This window comes from Salvelinus fontinalis, chromosome 39, assembly GCF_029448725.1.
Source record: "Salvelinus fontinalis isolate EN_2023a chromosome 39, ASM2944872v1, whole genome shotgun sequence".
Lineage (NCBI taxonomy): Eukaryota > Metazoa > Chordata > Actinopteri > Salmoniformes > Salmonidae > Salvelinus > Salvelinus fontinalis.
In genome coordinates this window covers 12118157-12138060 of record NC_074703.1, presented here as the reverse complement: position 1 = coordinate 12138060, position 19904 = coordinate 12118157, and the positions used below count along the sequence as shown (strand labels likewise).

Below are 19904 nucleotides of genomic sequence, written 5' to 3'. Positions count from 1 at the left end.
CCAGAACTGGACTATAATATTAATTAATTATACTTTACTACAAAATTGAATATATATAAATATATATATATATATATATATATATACAGTCCCAGTCAAAAGTTTGAACACACCTACTCATTCAAGGGTTTTTCGTAATTTTGACTATTTTCTACATTGTAGAATAATAGTGAAGACATCAAAACTATGAAATAACACATATGGAATCATGTTGTAACCAAAAAAGTGTTAAACAAATATATAAAAATACATTTTATATTTTTGATTCTTCAAAGTAGCCGCCCTTTGCCTTGATGACAGCTTTGCACATTCTTGGCATTCGCTCAACCAGCTTCACCTGAAATGCTTTTCCAACAGTCTTGAAGGAGTTTCCACATATGCTAAGCACTCGTTGGCTGCTTTTCCTTCACTCTGCGGTCCAACTCATCCCAAACCATCTCAATTGGGTTGAGGTCGGGTGATTGTGGAGGCCAGGTCATCTGATGCAACATTCCATCACTCTCCTTCTTGTTCTAATGGCCTTTACACAGCCTGGAGGTGTGTTTGGGTCATTGTCCTGTTGAAAAACAAATGATAGTCCCACTAAGCGCAAACCAGATGGGATGGCGTATCACTGCAGAATGTTGTGGCAGCCATGCTGGTTAAGTACGCCTTTAATTCTAAATAAATCACAGACTGTGTCACCAGCAAAGCACCACCGCACCATCACACGTCCTCCTCCATGTTTCACGATGGGAAGCACACATGCCGAGATCATCCGTTCACCTACTCTGCGTCTCACAAAAACATGGCGGTTGGAAGCAAAAATCTCAAATTTGCACTCATCAGACCAAAAGACAGATTTCCACCAGTCTAATGTCCATTGCTCGTGTTTCTTGGCCGAAGCAAGTCTCTTCTTATTATTGGTGTCCTTTAGTAGTGGTTTCTTTGCAGCAAATTGACCATGAAGACCTGATTCACGCAGTCTCCTCTGAACAGTTGGGTGTTGAGATGTGTCTGTTGCTCGAGCTCTGTGAAACATTTATTTGGGTTGCAATCTGAGGTGCAGTGAACTCTAATGAACCTATCCTCTGCAGCAGGGGTAACTCTGGGTCTTCCTTTCCTGTGGCGGTCCTCATGAGAGCCAGTTTCATCATAGCGCTTGATGGTTTTTGCGACTGCACTTGAAGAAACTTTCAAAGTTCTTGAAATTTTACAGATTGACTGACCTTCATGTCTTAAAGTAAAGATGGACTGTCATTTCTCTTTGCTTATTTGAGCTGTTCTTGCCATAATATGGACTTGGTCTTTTACCAAATAGGTCTATCTTCTGTATACCAGCACTACCTTGTCAAAACAACTGACTGGCTCAAACGCATTAAGACAGAAAGAAATTCCACAAATGAACTTAACAAGGCACACCTGTTAATTGAAATGCATTCCAAGTGACTACATCATGAAGCTGGTTGAGAGAATGCCAAGAGTGTGCAAAGCTGTCATCAAGGCAAAGTTGGTTACATTGAATAATCTCAAATAACATATTTTCATTTGTTTAACACCTTTTTGGTTACTACATGATTCCATATCTGATACTTCATTGTTTTGATGTCTTTACTATTATTGTACAATGTAGAACATTTTAAAAATAAAGAAAAACTCTCGAATGAGCAGGTGTGTCCAAACTTTTGACTGGTACTGTATATATATATATATACACTGCTCAAAGAAATAAAGGGAACACTTAAACAACACAATGTAACTCTGTGGCCTGCTGGAGGTCATTTTGCAGGGCTCTGGCAGTGCTCCTCCTTGCACAAAGGCAGAGCTAGCGGTCCTGCTGCTGGGTTGTTGCCTTCCTACGGCCTCCTCCACGTCTCCTGATGTACTGACCTGTCTCCTAGTAGCGCCTCCATGCTCTGGACACTACGCTGACAGACACAGCAAACCTTCTTGCCACAGCTCGCATTGATGTGCCATCCTGGATGAGCTGCACTACCTGAGCCACTTGTGTGGGTTGTAGACTCCATCTCATGCTACCACTAGAGTGAAAGCACCGCCAGCATTCAAAAGTGACCAAAACATCAGCCAGGAAGCATAGGAACTGAGAAGTGGTCTGTGGTCACCACCTGCAGAACCACTGCTTTATTGGGGGTGTCTTGCTAATTGCCTATAATTTCCACCTTTTGTCTATTCCATTTGCACAACAGCATGTGAAATTTATTGTCAATCAGTGTTGCTTCCTAAGTGGACAGTTTGATTTCACAGAAGTGTGATTGACTTGGAGTTACATTGTGTTGTTTAAGTGTTCCCTTTATTTTTTTGAGCAGTGTATATAAACACACATACTACCGTTCAAAAGTTTGGGGTCACTTAGAAATATCCTTGCTTTTGAAAGAAAAGCAATTTTTTGTCCATTAAAAGAACAAAAAATGGATCAGAAATACAGTGTTGACATTGTAAATGACTATTGTAGCTGGAAACAGCAGATTTTTTATGGAATATCTACATAGGCAAACTGTGTTCCAATGGCACGTTGTGTTAGCTAATCCAAGTTTATAATTTTAAAAGGCTAATTGATCATTAGAAAACCCTTTTGCAATTATGTTAGCACAGCTGAAAACTGTTGTTCTTATTAAAGAAGCAATAAAACAGGTCTTCTTTAGACTAGTTGAGTATCTGGAGTATCAGCATTTGTTTATTCGATTACAGGCTCAAAATGGCCAGAAACAAATAACTTTTTTCTGAAAATTGTCAGTCTATTCTTGTTCTGAGAAATGAAGGCTATTCCATGCAAGAAATTGCCAAGAAACTGAAGATCTTAAACAACGCTGTGTACTACTCCCTTCACAGAACAGCGCAAACTGTCTCTAACCAGAATAGAAAGAGAGGGAGGCCCCTATTTCACATGTGTATGCACACCTTTAGGAAGAGCGTGTGAGTATCCCTTGAAGTTGACACAAGCATATTGATACAACTATCCAGTGGCACTAAGCTATCTAGAATGTTCATATGCCAATCAATGAAAGTTAAAATAAAGACTCCTTCATACAAATATCTGCCTTCACATAGCACTTACCCTGGAAACATGTGTATCTGGGATACTTGGGACATCGCTACCCTAAACCCTAACCCAAACTTTAACCCCTACATAACCCCAACCTTAACCCGTATCAATTTAAATTGAAACTTCAAATGGGGTAACGTCAGAGTTGGGACGTCCCAAGGATCCTGGATTGTATGGACCATTTCTCCAGGCCAGGGTTTTCAACAATGGACACATCAAAGTTACAAAAAAACAAGATTGTGGTTGAGTCCATATTTAAATGAAAAACAACCAAGAACTTAAAAAAGGCTTTGAGAGAGTCAAACAGAGTATGAAAATGAACATCTATGAAGAAATGTTGTGTTTGAAACAAGACAACTACCTGAACTATGGCCTATGAGTTTTATTTATGGATTCTCAAATTAGACCGCTTCCCACAGACACGGGTGAGGTTTTTCTCCAGTATGAATAAGCATGTCATCTAAGGGCACTTTTGAGATTAAGCGTTTTTCACAATGAGAGCAGGGGAATGGGAGCTCGCCTGTGTGAGTCCTTCGCTGCAACATGAGTATCCAATACATTCTAAACATCTTCCCACAAAGTTGACATCTGTGGGGGCATTTACCCGTGTGTGTTCATGAGTGTACCAACAAGGCCCCTGAGGAATAAAATGTATTTCTACAAACGCTACATACAGTAAGTATGATTTCTCTCCTGTATGCATCCTGAGGTGGTGTGTTAGTAATTGCTGTTGGATAAATCTCCTCCCACATATAGAACAGGTGAATGGTCTCTCCCCAGTATGAGTAAGTATAACGGAAGTTAAAGGTCCCAGATGTCATAAACCCCCTGCCAAAATGTGCGCAAAGATATGGTCTTTCTCCTGTGTGGACACGTTGGTGCAGTATTAAAGTTGCCCTTTGATTTTTGAATTTCTTCTCACACTGGTTGCAATGAAACAGCTTTTCCTCTGTGTGAACACGTTTACATTCTTTCATGTGCACTTTGGTGGAACACTGTTTGCAGATGTACTTCTCTGTTGTCTTGGCTGAGGAGTTCTTTACTGTTTCATTGGATGGCAGTTAGTTCTCAGCTCCTCCAGAGTTCAGAGCAACTCAATATTAGGAATGGGTCTTTCATGTTTTATACACTCAGTGTAAGTGAATTTGTCCTAATACTTTTGGTCCCCTAAATGGGGGTACTATGTACAAAACGTGCTGTAATGTCTAAAAGGTTCACTCGATATGGATGTACAGTTGAAGTCGGAAGTTTACATACACTTACGTTGGAGTCATTAAAACTCGTTTTTCAACCACTCCACAAATTTCTTGTTAACAAACTATAGTTTTGGCAAGTCGGTTAGGATATCTACTTTGCTCATGACACAAGTAATTTTTCCAACAATTGTTTACAGACAGATTATTTCACTTATAACTCACTGTATCACAATTCCAGTGGGTCAGAAGTTTACATACACTAAGTTGACTATGCTTTTAAACAGCTTGGAAAATTCCAGAAAATTATGTCATGGCTTTAGAAGCTTCTGATAGGCTAATTGACATCATTTGAGTCAATTGGAGGTGTACCTGTGGATGCATTTCAAGGCCTTCCTTCAAACTCAGTGCCTCTTTGCTTGACATCATGGGAAAATCAAAAGAAAATCAGCCAAGACCTCAGAATTTCTTTTTGAGACCTCCACAAGTCTGGTTCATCCTTGGGAGGAATTTCCAAATGCCTGAAGGTACCACATTCATCTGTACAAACAATAGTACGCAAGTATAAACACCATGGGACCATGCAGCCGTCATACCGCTCAGGAAGGAGACGCGTTCTGTCTCCCAGAGATGAACGTACTTTGGTGCGAAAAGTGCAAATCAATCACAGAACAGCAGCAAAGGACCCTGTGAAGATGCTGAAGGATACAGGTACAAAAGTATCTATTTCCACAATAAAACGAGTCCTATATCGACATAACCTGAAAGGCCGCTCAGCAAGGAAGAAGCCACTGCTCAAAAACCGCCATAAAAAAAGCCAGACTACGGTTTGCAACTGCACATGGGGACAAAGATCATACGTTTTGGAGAAATGTCCTCTGGTCTGATGAAACAAAAATAGAACTGTTTGGCTAAAATGACCATTATTATGTTGAGGAAAAATGGGGAGGCTTGCAAGCCGAAGAAAACCATCCCAACCGTGAAGTACGAGGGTGACAGTATAATGTTGTGAGGGTGCTTCACTGCACGAGGGACTTCACAAAATAGATGGCATCATGAGGCAGGAAAATTATGTGGATATATTGAAGCAACATCTCCAGACATCAGTCAGGAAATCCAATAGAATATGTGTGGGCAGAACTGAGAAAGCGTGTGCGAGCAAGGAGGCCTACACACTTGACTCAGTTAAACCAGCTTTGTCAGGAAGAATGGGCCAAAATTCACCCAATTTATTGTGGGAAGCTCGTGGAAGGCTAACTGAAGCGTTTGACCCAAGTTAAATAATTTAAAGGCAATGCTACCAAATACTAATTGAGTGTATGTAAACTTCTGACCCCCTGGGAATGTGATGAAAGAAATAAAAGCTGAAATAAATCATTCTCTCCACTATTATTCGGACATTTCACATTCTTAAAATAAAGTGGTGATCCTAACTGACCTAAGACAGGGAATTTTTACTAGGATTAAATGTCAGGAATTGTGAAACACCTTATCCAAATACATTAAACTCAGTTCATGTAAACTTCCGACTTCAACTGTAAATACCCTCAAATTAAAGCTGACAGTCTGCACTTTAACCTCATAGTCATTGTATCATTTCAAATCGAAAGTGCTGGAGTACGTAGCTAAAACAACACAACATGTGTCACTGTCCCAATACTTTTGGAACTCACCGTAAATTCCATGGAGGAATTAAATGCCACTGGGAGAAAGGCAAAACTGATAGATGTCCACAAATCACTGGACCTTACACACCACTAGCCAGCTTTGTTAGTACAATAATGGTGCTTTTTTTGAATCTGTGTTTACCACCAAATCACCTACAGTGCATTCAGAAAGTATTCAGACCCCTCTATTTTTTACACATTTTGTTACATTACAGCCTTATTCTAAAATGGATACACATTTTTTTAAACTCAACAATCTACACACAATACCCCATAATGACAAAGCGAAAACCGATAAGGAAAGATAACAATTTAATCCAATTTAGAATAAGGCTGTAACCTAACAAAATGTGGAAAAAGTCAAGGGGTCTGAATACTTTCCAAAGGCAATGTATATAGTGAAGTTAACGAGTGGAGTGAGCAACAATGGAAAAAGGCTAAATAGAATTGAGCAATTGTTCAATTACTTTGAAATAATCTAAATATATTTTTGGGTCGATAGGAAACAACACAACAGATACTAGGTGGTGCCAAGTGTGTAAACACTTTTTATTTGAGGGTATTGTTTAAGATGTCCTGCTATATTAGAAATGTGGTTTACAATAGTGTTTTTGCCCATTGTTAGTTTTCCTACTGGGAAGCATTGAACTCAGGGAATTATTTCAGGGTAAAATCAAATCTGTTCGCATATAACCAGACATAACTTTAACATTTTACAGAATGGTTACAATATTTAGATAATGGTTAGAATATTTAGAACACATATTTTGCCAATCACCTCTGAAGTAAAGTTACACTGCCTGGTATTATGACAAATTAGAAGATCTACAAACATGTCATAATCACCTGAAAATGTAGCAGAGAACTATATAGAGCAGAATCTCCAAATAACATTTCAACAGCTTAGTGTTGGTTTATCAATACATTTGTCGACCTTTTCTCTCTTTTTCATGCATTCGTTGATGTATTCTCATGTTTCCCCTTTCAGAGAATCTTTTGCCACACTTTACACATGGGTAAGGTTTCTCTCCAGTATGAATTCGCATGTGTTTCACTAGTCTGTTGGAGGTGGAGAAGCCTTTGGGGCACTGTGTACAGGGGTATGGGCGTTCGCCTGTATGACTTCGCTGATGCACTTTCAGTTTACTTGCTAGACTAAAAGTATTCCCACATTGTTCACAATGATACGGTCGTTCCCCTGTGTGGATCCTTGAGTGTACCATCAGTTCCCCTGAGCAAGCGAAGGTCTTTCCACAAATGCTACACAAGTATGGTTTCTCTCCACTGTGCATCCTGATGTGTCTTGTTAGTACTTGCCGTTGAATAAATCTCTTCCCACATATTGTACACCCATAAGGTCGCTCCCCAGTATGAATGCGTAAATGAGATTTTAAGATATCGGATGTCCTAAACCCCCTGCCACAATGTGAGCAATCATAAGGCCTTTCTCCTGAGTGAACTCGTTGGTGCTGTTTTAGACTACCCTTCGCTTTGAATCTTTTATCACACTGGTTGCAATGGAACGGCTGCATGTCTGTGTGAACACCCTTATGTCGTTTCAGGTCCGATGGGCTTCTGAAACCCTTTCCACATTTAAAGCAGATGTACTTCTTGGTTGTCTTGATTGAGGGTCTCTGTATTGTTTGATTGGATGGCAGTGAGTTCTCAGCTCCTCCAGAGTCCAGGCTCCTGCTGTCCTCCTCTGTTAGATGTTCCTTCCTGATGTGCTGCTGAAGGTTCACCTCTCTCCTGTGGGAGAATGGGCACTGGGGGCAGGAGAAGACCTGGGAGGGCATGTCACTATCCGGTTCTGCAGGTAAAAAGCACATGGAAGTACACTGAACAAAAATATAAACGCAACATGTAAAGTGTTGTTACCATCTTTCATGAGCTGAAATAAAAGATCCCAGACATTTTCCGTACGCACAAAACGCTTATTTCTCTCAAATGTTGTGCACAAATTTGTTTACATCCCTGTTAGTGAGCAATTATCCTTTGCCAAGATAATCCATCCACCTGACAGGGGTGGCATATCAAGAAGCTGATTAAATAGCATGACCATTACACAGGTGCACCTTGTGCTGGGGACAAGAATAGACCACTCTAAAATGTGCAGTTTGTCACACAACACAATGCCTCAGACGTCTCAAGTTGAGGGAGTGATTGGCATGCTGACTGCAGGAATGTCCACCAGAGCTGTGGCCAGAGAATTGAATGTTCATTTCGCTGCCATTAGCCACCTCCAATGTCATTTTAGAGAATTTGGCAGTACGTCCAACTGGTCTCACAACTACCAACCACGTGTATGGCATCGTGTGGGCGAGCGGTTTTCTGATGTCAACGTTGTGAACAGAGGTCCTCCACCACAGAGGTGGAGTTATGGTATGGGCAGGCATATGCTATGGACAATGAACACAATTGCATTTTATCAATTGCAATTTTTATATCTGTGACCAACAGATGCATATCTGTATTCGCAGTAATGTGAAATCCATAGATAAGGGCCTAATGAATTTCCTGAGGCCAATTGTGAGGCCCATTTATTTTAAAGGTATCTGTGACAAACAGATGCATTTCTGTATTCCTAGTCATGTGAAATCCATAGATTAGGGCCCAATGAATTTATTTCAATTGACTGATTTCCTGTAACTCAGTACAATCAATGAAATTATTGCATGTTGCCTTTATATTTTTGTTCAGTATATAATCAGTCCTGCTATTTTAATTCCCCCCCCCCCCCCAGATTGTTGTCGATATGTATATAGTATTTGACAAGGCAATGACCTCCAAAAAAAAGGTAATCCTTGTCAAAGATCTCATTACAATTTTATTTAACTAAATAACAACAAATTCTTATTTACAATGACGGACTAGGAACTGCCTTGTTCAGGGGCAGAACGACAGATTTATAACTTGTCAGCTTGGGGATTTGATCTAGCAACCTTTCGGTTACTGGCCCAATGCTCTAACCACTAGGCTACCTGCCCCCTCAAATGAAAGCGTGGCCAAATTTGAAATGTAGTTGTGGTCGAGTAGAGTTTTAATACAAGCTCTATGAAAAGCCCTGTTAAGTAAATAATGCATGCAATACGTTCCTAAATGTTTTAAGTCAAACACAGATCTTATCTCAAGTGATATTGTCGCAAGAGAAGTTGGATTGCAGTGTGTGAGATTTTAGAAAATGTTTACACATTTACTTCACAGGCCTCACTGTCATGTTTGTACTAAAATTGTAAGACAGACAACTTCTTTCAAAGTAAAAAACTAAACAAAAATCATTAAGATTGTGTTACATTTTGGTAAAATTATCCCATTAACGCATTTGGAGTCTCTATGAAGACATTCCCAAGGCAAAATGGGTTTGACAGACATCCCTCCTCTAACCACTACCTTAATAACTTCTAGAATAATAAACCCTAATTCACACATTGAACTATTCACCAATGTATTCAGAATGCTTTAGTATATTTCCAGCAATCAAAATCCCAAAGAAATCACTATTGTTTTCAAAAGTCCTATGTGCTGTTTAGCTTTCTTTTTGTTAAGTTGTATGTTTACTATGCGTTTCCTTGAAGACACACTCCAAGTAGGATTGTGCCAAGCACTCAATATGAATGTGTAAATGTGATTTTAATATCTGTGATGTTCTAAACCCCCTGCCACAAGGTGAGCAAACATAATACCCTTCTCCTGTTTGAACTCGTTGGTGGGGGCAGGAGAACACCAGGAAGGGCATGTTGATTTTACAGCAAGGTAAAATGAGTACGGCTACTGTCACGGGCGGGATCTGAACCCGGGTCTCCCACAGGAGAAACAAACACCTTGACAGTGAGACCAAGAGGATACTTTCTCTAAGGCCAAGGGTGAGGCAGGGCTACCTCATCACGAGACCATGAGCCTGACTCATGTCTGCTACATGTACAGTATAGTGCTTCAGCTGAACAAGCAATATAAGATATACTGAATATTGGTCATCCATGTTGGATTGTGGCCTTCTGTCCCATAGAGGGTGAAGAAGGCATGGAAGAAATATGCAGGAATTCTACTATTCAAACTCTCAACAGTGTTTTCCTTATTTTTTAAAGTCAGCTATGCGTAGTGCATGGTCTGCATATAGGGCAAGCCGGCCCTGGACCACAGTCAACTGTTACAGTATATTGTCAAACAACTGTCATAACCCTGGCTAGCTAGCAAATGATTATTGTAAATGTACTCCAAAACTACTGCGATGACTGATTACACAGCATCTTCTCAGATGGTTCTCTATTTCATCTCGTGACGGACACAATTATAATAGGTATTTTCAGCATGCAGTGGCCAGACCACAGTCAACTCATCCATAATAAATACACCCCCATAGAAGAACTCAACAAAGAGCAGCTCAAGCAGATGCGTTTTTCTAGGAGGTCAACACACTGTTACATCACATCAACTTCCCAACAATGTGGTAGTAACATTTTGAAACATGTAGGCTTCTAGGAATTGTGGTAGCCACAGTAACCACTACCCCACCAGCTATAGAAGCAGACCTGGTTTCAACTTCAAATAGCCTACTATTTGAAATAATTTCACAATGGAACCAATATAGTCACAATAGTGCAAACCCCGCCCATCTGGCACTCCAGGCAGGCTAAAGCAAATCCAGGCAGGCTAAAGCAAACGCTAAACAGATTTCAAAGATTTCAAATAGTATTTGAACACAGGTCTGAAGGGAATATATTATGAAATACTGAACTGTGAAACTTGTTAAAATCTACAATCTGGAATCTTAGTTTCCCATTGGTTACCTAGAATTAGAGCTAAAAATGAATCCATGTCATATGAATTAATGTCTTACTTAATTCAACCATTAAATCCTTGGCTTTAGGGTACCAATACCCCCCCCCCCAAAAAAATATAGTCAACGTTTTTTAACTCTTATTTTAATTTCTACATTGCAAACAGTGAAAATGATGTTTCATGCCACGAGAGGTACCGGATCCGGGAAAACAGGTTCCAGTTCCGGCAGGATCCAGGTCTAAAAAAAGCTCTGCTGGTGGAGTAGCTATAGCCACAATGGAAACAGCAGCTAAAAGTAGCCTGACTAGTCTAATGGAAAAAGCACTGTCGCTTAACTTAATATTGTTCCAACTAGTAATAACAACCAGTTATCAATAACACAGTTTGGCAATCGCCATGAACAGTGCACAGATGTATGTAATGTACTCTGCTCCGAATGTCCTTACCGTCTACGGCCACTGGATGAGCGTGTAGTGATGATCCTGGTTTCTGCTGTCCAGAACTGGATTCACCAGCCTCTTCAAGTCGTTCAACGCCCTCATCAGTTCCCTTATAGGTTCCATTGTAACTGATTTCTGGTCGCCACTCTTCTCCACCCTCCTGTTCTTTCTTCCTAGTGTCATGACCTCGAGCCTCCACTGAAGTTTGTTTAGAGTTTACCAAGGAAGTGAGGGACAGAGCGGACAGGATGGTGTCAGAGTCGTAGAACAAATGATCTGGAAAAGAAGGAGAATCCAAACCAATTTTATTTAGTAATACCTTGGAGGTGAATACAGTTTGTGCAACATAAAAGGTGAAGACATATTTAACAATACAAGGCACATTTCGTTGGTGGAAAATGCTATCAAATCTAAAGAAGTTCAAAGAATTTACCCCAGCCGAAATAGATAACCTGGATGCTACCTACCTCTGTTTAGGTGTCCCAGGTGTCTTTGATGCTGTAGCAGTGTCTTCAGGTGCTCAGGGTCAGAGACAGACTGAACACACTCCTCCAGGTCAGAGAAGGCAAGGCTGAGACAAGATGCTGTCTGAGGGTGAGAGAGGAAAACTTAAAGTTAAAATGGAAAATATAAAAGGAGAGTGCAGTCCAATACCAAATCACCGCTACCCACCTGGAAACGTGTTGATGTTCAGTCCATTTATTAATCTATTAAAGGGGGTTCATTCATTCATAACTGTAAACGCAACATTTTTCGCATTTGAATTGACAGGATGAAGATGCAGTCATATCAGTACCTGTGTAAAGCTGGGCACCGGCAGCAGCTCCTCCAATCTGGAGAAGAACTCCCACACCAGAATCTGCAGTGCTGTGTCATACTTAGTACCGTACTGCACTGGGAACACCTCCTTTAATGAAAATGTAGAGAGCCATTACACAGTGAGGTGAATGGTCTTGCCTAAAACACCTGTTACCGTCAATATGTATTAGTTTAATAAAATACTTGTTTTATCCATTTGCACTACTATTATTGATATTTGTCACAGTACCCAACTTGACACATAGCACACACATCACATGCTTGGGAGCATTGCATTTCATTTCAGATGCATGTGTAACGGATGTGAAATGGCTAGCTAGTTAGCGGTGGTGCGCGCTAGCAGCCTTTCAGTCGGTTAAGTCACTTGCTCTGAAACCTAGAAGTAGTGGTTCCCCTTGCTCTGCAAGGGCCGCGGCTTTTGTGGAGCGATGGGTAACGACGCTTCGTGGGTGACTGTAGTTGATGTGTGCAGAGGTTCGCGCCCGTGTCGGGACGAGGGGACGGTCTAAAGTTATACTGTTACACATGCCTGCCTGCTTGCTTTTCAGGCATATCCAACACTTTTGCTTGATTATGACACAGAACTACCCAATTGTGAAAAGTTAGATGTTTGATATTATCTCACCTGAAAAAAGTGTTCCCTCTTCGCTGGGTCTTCCAGCAGGGTTTGGACCAGCTCCACAAAGTTAGACTTTGATGCCTCCACTCTCTTGTTTTTGCTCTGAACATGAAATTACACCCCCAAAAAGTAAGTTAAGAACTAAAATTACAAAAAGATAAATGTTGTGATAGAGATTTAACAATCCACATTCTCTGTGGTGTATTGCACACAACTTACCGCTTTGTGCTTTACTGTGCATGACTGGATTCTATCCAAGTGGCGTTGGATGGTTTGATGGTCCACCATGTCCTCTTTACCACAGCACAACTCAAGAACCAGCTGAAATAGCAGGCACACTTGAATATGCAGGAATGGAAACATTACACATTCAGTGTTTAATGTACAGGGTAGCTGGTGTGATTGCAGGGTTCAGTGAAAATCTTAGGCTTCGAGCTCCAACATGCAGGACTAAATGACATTAAATAATGAAAATGGTCATAAAAAAACAATAGAAATAGAACTATATACATAATAACAACCGTAGCAGAGATGAATTTATACATGTCCATTGGGGTGGAGGCAGAGTAAAGACTAGAGGGGAAAGGGGGAATGACCATAGGGGAGCAGCAGGCAGACTAAATTACCATTGAGCGGGTGTGGGGAGTGAAATAAAAACGATAACAATTATAATTAAAAAAGTAATAATATACATATTAACAACTGTAACAGTGATGAATGTACACTGAACAAAAATATAAAACACAACATGTAAAGTGTTGGTCCCATATTCCCTGAGCTGAGATAAAATAACCCAGAAATGTTCCATATGCACATAAAGCTTATTTCTCTCAAATTTGGTGCACAAATTTGTTTACATCCTGTTAGAGCATTTCTCATTTGCCAATATAATCCATCTACCTGACATGTGTGGCATATCAAGAAGCAGGTAGCTGACCATTTAAAACAAATGGGACACAAACTAAGAAGTCAATGACAACAGAAGTTGATCATGAAAATGTGAGAGAACAATCTTCTGTCTAAATCCCTGATCTTCAAGATCCAGGGGCTTATGAGGAACTAAGTTCTGAATCTCACCCCACATTGGTCACTTTTACATCCTCCCTACCCTCAACATTTCCACCTCTCTCACCCTTGCTCTCAGTCCTAGAATGAGTTGGGTCCTCTGCCTGGAGCTTAGCAGCTCTGGAACCATCTCTGTCACCAAAGTCACAAACTCCTCCAGCTTCCCATACTGCATCACATTACGCTGCTCAGCCACTTGCCACATGGATGCTGACATCAAGCGTATTGGTGGAACCAGGAGACACAAGGAGGATAGAGGGAGATTGAGACCTGTCATGAAAACGAAAGTGAGGAATTTGTTAACATAACTTACAACCATCAAATTAATACGGACCCCTGCAACTAGACAGACATTTTATGAGACTCTTGTTTCCGCGAATCCAGGACGAAGACCGTATAGCCAAGCTAAGGTTGGTCGGAAATTCTCTGTGCTACACCATAACAGTACCTATCCTGTAACTCCCAGTAATAGATACCAAAAATCTTTGGTTAAATTACATTATCTGGTGTAACAATCTGTAGGTAAGTTAAACTAAGCTCATGGGGCATGTATAAGTTATATTGTTCAAGAATAAATGGGCATACAGACAATTATTTTAAAATGACTGAAAATGGATGAAGGGCGATTCCGTGGTAACAGAATTACTGTACTACACAGAAATGTGTAATTATGGATATTAATGTCATTCTCCTTTTACAAGTTTAGACATCACAGCGCAGTACAATACAGCACAGTAGAATAGAGTTCAGTACAGTGCAGTATAGTAGAGTATATTTCAGTACAGTACAATATACTGTACTCTACTTTTCTTTACTGTACAATATTATACTCAGTATTGTACTGTGCTCTACTCACTGTACTGCTTTACTCACAGTACTGTATTGTACTGTACTCTACTTACTGTACCCAGTATTGTACTGTGCTCTACACACTGTACTGCTTTACTCACAGTACTGTACTCTACTCAGTATTGTACTGTGCTCTACTCACTGTACTGCTTTACTCGCAGTACTGTACTCTACTTACTGTACTCAGTATTGTACTGTGCTCTACACTGTACTGTGCTATCCATTTGTTCCAATCCAGTCCGCCTTTTAACGTCAAGGCCAGGGTGGACTGACCAAATATCAACTACTTTTCAACGTCCATGGACGTCCAGTGTTGGTCGGTGCTCAGTGGTTGAGGATGCTTGTTACAATAAATTGAAAAAGAGGGGGCTCATGGGTAGGTGTCAGTAAGAGCTGGGAGAGGTCACATTAACTGGAGAGTGAGAAAAGGAGAGGTGTTGTCCAGAGTCATGACTGTTCTAAGACAAAACAAACAACCAAAAAACAGATATCTGAACATAACAGTACGCAAGTGGGAGGTCAGTAGCAGGTGACCAACTGTGCTTTGTGACTATTATGATTTCCCATTGTAGCCAATTGAGTTGCAGTAATTCTGTTACTGATTTTTGGGTAATTTCATTACCAATTTGGTGATAGAATTACAAGTTTTAATCACTTAATAATTAATTAAATATTTTATATCAGTAAATTGGTATCATTACTTGTTACTTCAGTGAACTTTCATTATTATCTTCACGAGGGAGAGAAATGAGAAAATATCTTAAATATATGTGGGATTTTGGTAACAGAATTACAAGGCAATATTTCTTAAACCTACAAAAGGTAAATAATTTATTCAAAACTAAACATAAGTGTTGATATTAGCTGACAGCGGTCTTTAAGTCAACATGATTGTGTTTTGATGTATTTCTAATACTTTCCTGGTAGGCTAGATATTTTCCAAGACACCTTTTCTAAGACCCCATCAGTTTATCCAGAAATCAAAGCCTTTACTTATGACTCATTTTGAAGATAGAAAATGGTTGAAAAATTTATCTATCATGACTTAATTTCCCCAAAATATAGACTCTTAGCTTTCATGACACTCAAATTGATATGTTCCTATTAACTTAACATGTTGGTGCTCATGGGTCCATTTCGATGGAAATGTTCTGAAGGAATCGCAGACCTTTTATGTCGCAACACTTTCATACAGGTGTTGACTCCACTATGGGTTTTACCCAGATAGTGCACGCCTAGCTGCTAGTCACTAGCTATGTGAATTTAACCAAATATTGTTTTACATACTGCCCACATTTTCCTCCTCTAATGTTGAACATAAATACATTTTGGCTGAAGCATTTTAGGAAAACATTACTTATAAACGCCAGAGACAAACCTTTTGAATCCATATCGCCAGCAAAACAAGCTGCTACTGCTGCTACGACGGTATGTTAACGTTAGGTAGCTAGCTTGGAGGCTTGTTAAAATGTTTATTGTGACCACAAATCATGAGTCTTCAAAATAAAAGTCTCCCGTGTTGTAGGTAAGATCAAAGATTTTTGAAATAACTAAGACAGACCACAGTCTGTCGTTTCCAATGGGAACAAATTAGTCATAGTGGGCAGAACAAGCAAGGAGATGAGGCAGAGCCAATCACGAGCTAGCAAGATCCTATTGGCGCGTTCTAGTAACATTTGCATATATCCGTTAGGGAACGCCTTCTCTGTGAAGTGCTTGTGTAATAACTCATTTCGGTATTGTCACTCCTTCTAAACAACGCACGTTTTAGAAATGGGGTAAAGTCTACAAACCTTCGTCCACTCTGTTCGAAACAGATTATATTTTTGGGAACAGAAAACTGTATTGAGATCAAATGTTTTCATCGATGAGAAAATGTGCAGAATTTCGGCTAAAATCCATCTTCTCCCACTGACGGTCACTAGGCTTCTTCTAACTACCATATTTGGTAGTGAGTGGAAATGCCAAGCGGATGCTTCACATTTATCCACCTGGTGAAATATCTGTCTCATTGTTCTATCTGTGGCTAGATCAAGAACAGCTATAGACGGAAGTAACGTGTAATCGTACCAAGAGCTCTAATCGCAAACATGACTACTCAAGAATACCAAGGCCACTTGCACTTTCCCTTCAATTAAAGTGTTTCAGGTGAATGTGAAAAAAGCTTGAGGAGGAGAAGATGACCAAATTCGTCTTTTCATCTAAAGATACAACATTTGGTCAATAGGTAGCCGAATTCTCAGTTCCGTTTCTGTTCGCTCCTCTGACAAAAACGGAACGTTAGCGCCCCCTGACGGAGAATGTTGTTAAGATCTAAGTCTGGACAGAGACAGGTCTCAGTAATGTTTGTAACAGACCTTATGATCTACATGTGATTAAAACTCATCTATGGTCATATTTTGCAAATACTATGAATATGAGTAGGCTATTCTGATCAGATCCATTCCTAAACAATATCTGTATAACATGTATACAGTGAGGCAAAAAAGTATTTAGTCAGCCACCAATTGTGCAAGTTCTCCCACTTAAAAAGATGAGAGAGGCCTGTAATTTTCATCATAGGTACACTTCAACTATGACAGACAAAATGAGAAGAAAAAAATCCAGAAAATCATATTGTAGGATTTTTAATGAATTTATTTGCAAATTATGGTGGAAAATAAGTATTTGGTCAATAACAAAAGTTTCTCAATACTTTGTTATATACCCTTTGTTGGCAATGACAGAGGTCAAACGTTTTCTGTAAGTCTTCACAAGGTTTTCACACACTGTTGCTGGTATTTTGGCCCATTGCTCCATGCAGATCTCCTCTAGAGCAGTGATGTTTTGGGGCTGTTGCTGGGCAACACGGACTTTCAACTCCCTCCAAAGATTTTCTATGGGGTTGAGATCTGGAGACTGGCTAGGCCACTCCAGGACCTTGAAATGCTTCTTACGAAGCCACTCCTTCGTTGCCCGGGCGATGTGTTTGGGATCATTGTCATGCTGAAAGACCCAGCCACGTTTCATCTTCAATGCCCTTGCTGATGGAAGGAGGTTTTCACTCAAAATCTCACGATACATGGCCCCATTCATTCTTTCCTTTACACGGATCAGTCGTCCTGGTCCCTTTGCAGAAAAACAGCCCCAAAGCATGATGTTTCCACCCCCATGCTTCACAGTAGGTATGGTGTTCTTTGGATGCAACTCAGCATTCTTTGTCCTCCAAACACAACGAGTTGAGTTTTTACCAAAAAGTTATATTTTGGTTTCATCTGACCATATGACATTCTCCCAATCTTCTTCTGGATCATCCAAATGCTCTCTAGCAAACTTCAGACGGGCCTGGACATGTACTGGCTTAAGCAGGGGGACACGTCTGGCACTGCAGGATTTGAGTCCCTGGCGGCGTAGTGTGTTACTGATGGTAGGCTTTGTTACTTTGGTCCCAGCTCTCTGCAGGTCATTCACTAGGTCCCCCCGTGTGGTTCTGGGATTTTTGCTAACTGTTCTTGTGATCATTTTGACCCCACGGGGTGAGATCTTGCGTGGAGCCCCAGATCGAGGGAGATTATCAGTGGCCTTGTATGTCTTCCATTTCCTAATAATTGCTCCCACAGTTGATTTCTTCAAACCAAGCTGCTTACCTATTGCAGATTCAGTTTTCCCAGCCTGGTGCAGGTCTACAATTTTGTTTCTGGTGTCCTTTGACAGCTCTTTGGTCTTGGCCATAGTGGCGTTTGGAGTGTGACTGTTTGAGGTTGTGGACAGGTGTCTTTTATACTGATAACAAGTTCAAACAGGTGCCATTAATACAGGTAACGAGTGGAGGACAGAGGAGCCTCTTAAAGAAGAAGTTACAGGTCTGTGAAAGCCAGAAATCTTGCTTGTTTGTAGGTGACCAAATACTTATTTTCCACCATAATTTGCAAATAAATTTATTAAAAATCCTACAATGTGATTTTCTGGATTTTTTTTTCTCATTTTGTCTGTCATAGTTGAAGTGTACCTATGATGAAAATTACAGGCCTCTCTCATCTTTTTAAGTGGGAGAACTTGCACAATTGGTGGCTGACTAAATACTTTTTTGCCCCACTGTAACTGACATCGTATGACTAGTAACTCTAGTTATTTAACCACTTTCTACTTGTTTGGTTCGTACATCTACTGTATCATGTTACTTTAGTGTTTTCTCTACATCTTTTAAACTATCTGACTTCTACATTCATATTTAGAGGGCATTTTCAGTTGACTTTATTTTGATGTGTACTTTGCTGAAGATAATCTCTTAGTGTAGCTGTATTTGATGTAGTTACTTAGTTGATGTGTTCTGTTTGTTCCAGGTAACAGTGCCCCCACCCTCACCGTCCTGCCCCCCTCTAGTGAGGAGCTGTCCAGTACAACAACAGCCACACTGACTTGTCTGGCCAACAAGGGCTTCCTTTCAGACTGGACCATGAACTGGAAAGTGGACGGGACCAGCAAGACGCAGGAGGCCAGTTCTAGGGTCCTGGAGAAGGACGGCCTGTACAGCTGGAGCAGCACCCTGACTCTCACTGCCCAGGAGTGGACCAAGGCAGGAGAGGTGACCTGTGAAGCCCAGCAGAAATCCCAGAGCCCAGGCACCAAGACCCTGAGGAGGGCTGACTGTTCTGGGTAGGACTCCACAGTCACACACCCCTGTGGAGAGAGTTCCTCTGCTTTAACACCCCTGCTGATTCCTTTGCTTGGACTCTGTTCTGAGTTCAGATGTTCTCTGTCTTATTGGTCACTGACATGTAGACTAACAGGGGGCTTTGCTTGAGTTCATGTGTCAATCCTCTCTGTAGACTGAGGTTGTATCTATCAGGTATGAAGGGAAGACCCAGATGCAGACCACTTTGAATAAACAATAGTTTAATGTTCCAACAGGGGCAGACAGTAGACAGGTCAAGGCGGGCAGGGGTCAGAAAACCAGAGGTCGGGCAACGGTACCGGACAGCAGGCAGACTCAGGGTCTGGGTAATCCAGAGGGGGGGAGGGGGGGGCAGAGCTACTGGTCAGCAGACAGGCTCAGGTAGAGTGGTCAGGCAGGCGGGCTCAGAGTCAGGACAGGTAAGGCAAGGGTCAAAACCGGGAGGGCAAGAAAAGAGAGACTAGAAAAAGCATGAGCTGAGACACAAAACGCTATTTGACTCAAACAAACAAGATAAACTGGCAACAGACCAACAGAGAACACAGGTATAAATACACAGGGGATAATGGGGAAGAAGGGCGACACCTGGAGGGGGGTGGAGACAATCACAAAGACAGGTGAAACAGATCAGGATGTGACAGTATCAGTGTTAGATGTGATGTGTTCTGTTTAATTACTATTAGATACTGTAGGAATGTTTGCTTTGATGCTTTGATGAATAGATGAAAATAAAGGTTTCCTTTTGGAACAAATCTTTTTCTTGTCTATTTCAAAAA

The 19904-nt window shown here is 40.7% G+C and overlaps 1 protein-coding gene and 1 gene segment (V, D, J or C); one reads left to right on the top strand and one right to left on the bottom strand.

The window, feature by feature from the left end:
- Nucleotides 1–6423: 6423 nt before the first annotated feature.
- On the bottom strand, nt 6424–15958 carry LOC129838332 (zinc finger protein 485-like). The gene is made up of 8 exons (XM_055905261.1): nt 15853–15958; nt 13693–13895; nt 12780–12881; nt 12567–12662; nt 11919–12029; nt 11590–11710; nt 11129–11398; nt 6424–7713 (listed from the first exon to the last, which is right to left on the bottom strand). Exons 1-8 carry the CDS (start codon nt 15863–15865, stop codon nt 6821–6823), a joined length of 1809 nt encoding a protein of 602 aa, XP_055761236.1. The 5' UTR covers nt 15866–15958; the 3' UTR covers nt 6424–6820.
- Nucleotides 15959–18789: 2831 nt separating this feature from the next.
- On the top strand, nt 18790–19233 carry LOC129838374 (Ig kappa-b4 chain C region-like; the record flags this gene model as incomplete). The annotated part of the segment is given in 1 exon segment: nt 18790–19233. A coding segment is annotated over 1 exon segment (324 nt), but the record flags the coding sequence as incomplete, so codon positions are not given.
- Nucleotides 19234–19904: the final 671 nt, after the last annotated feature.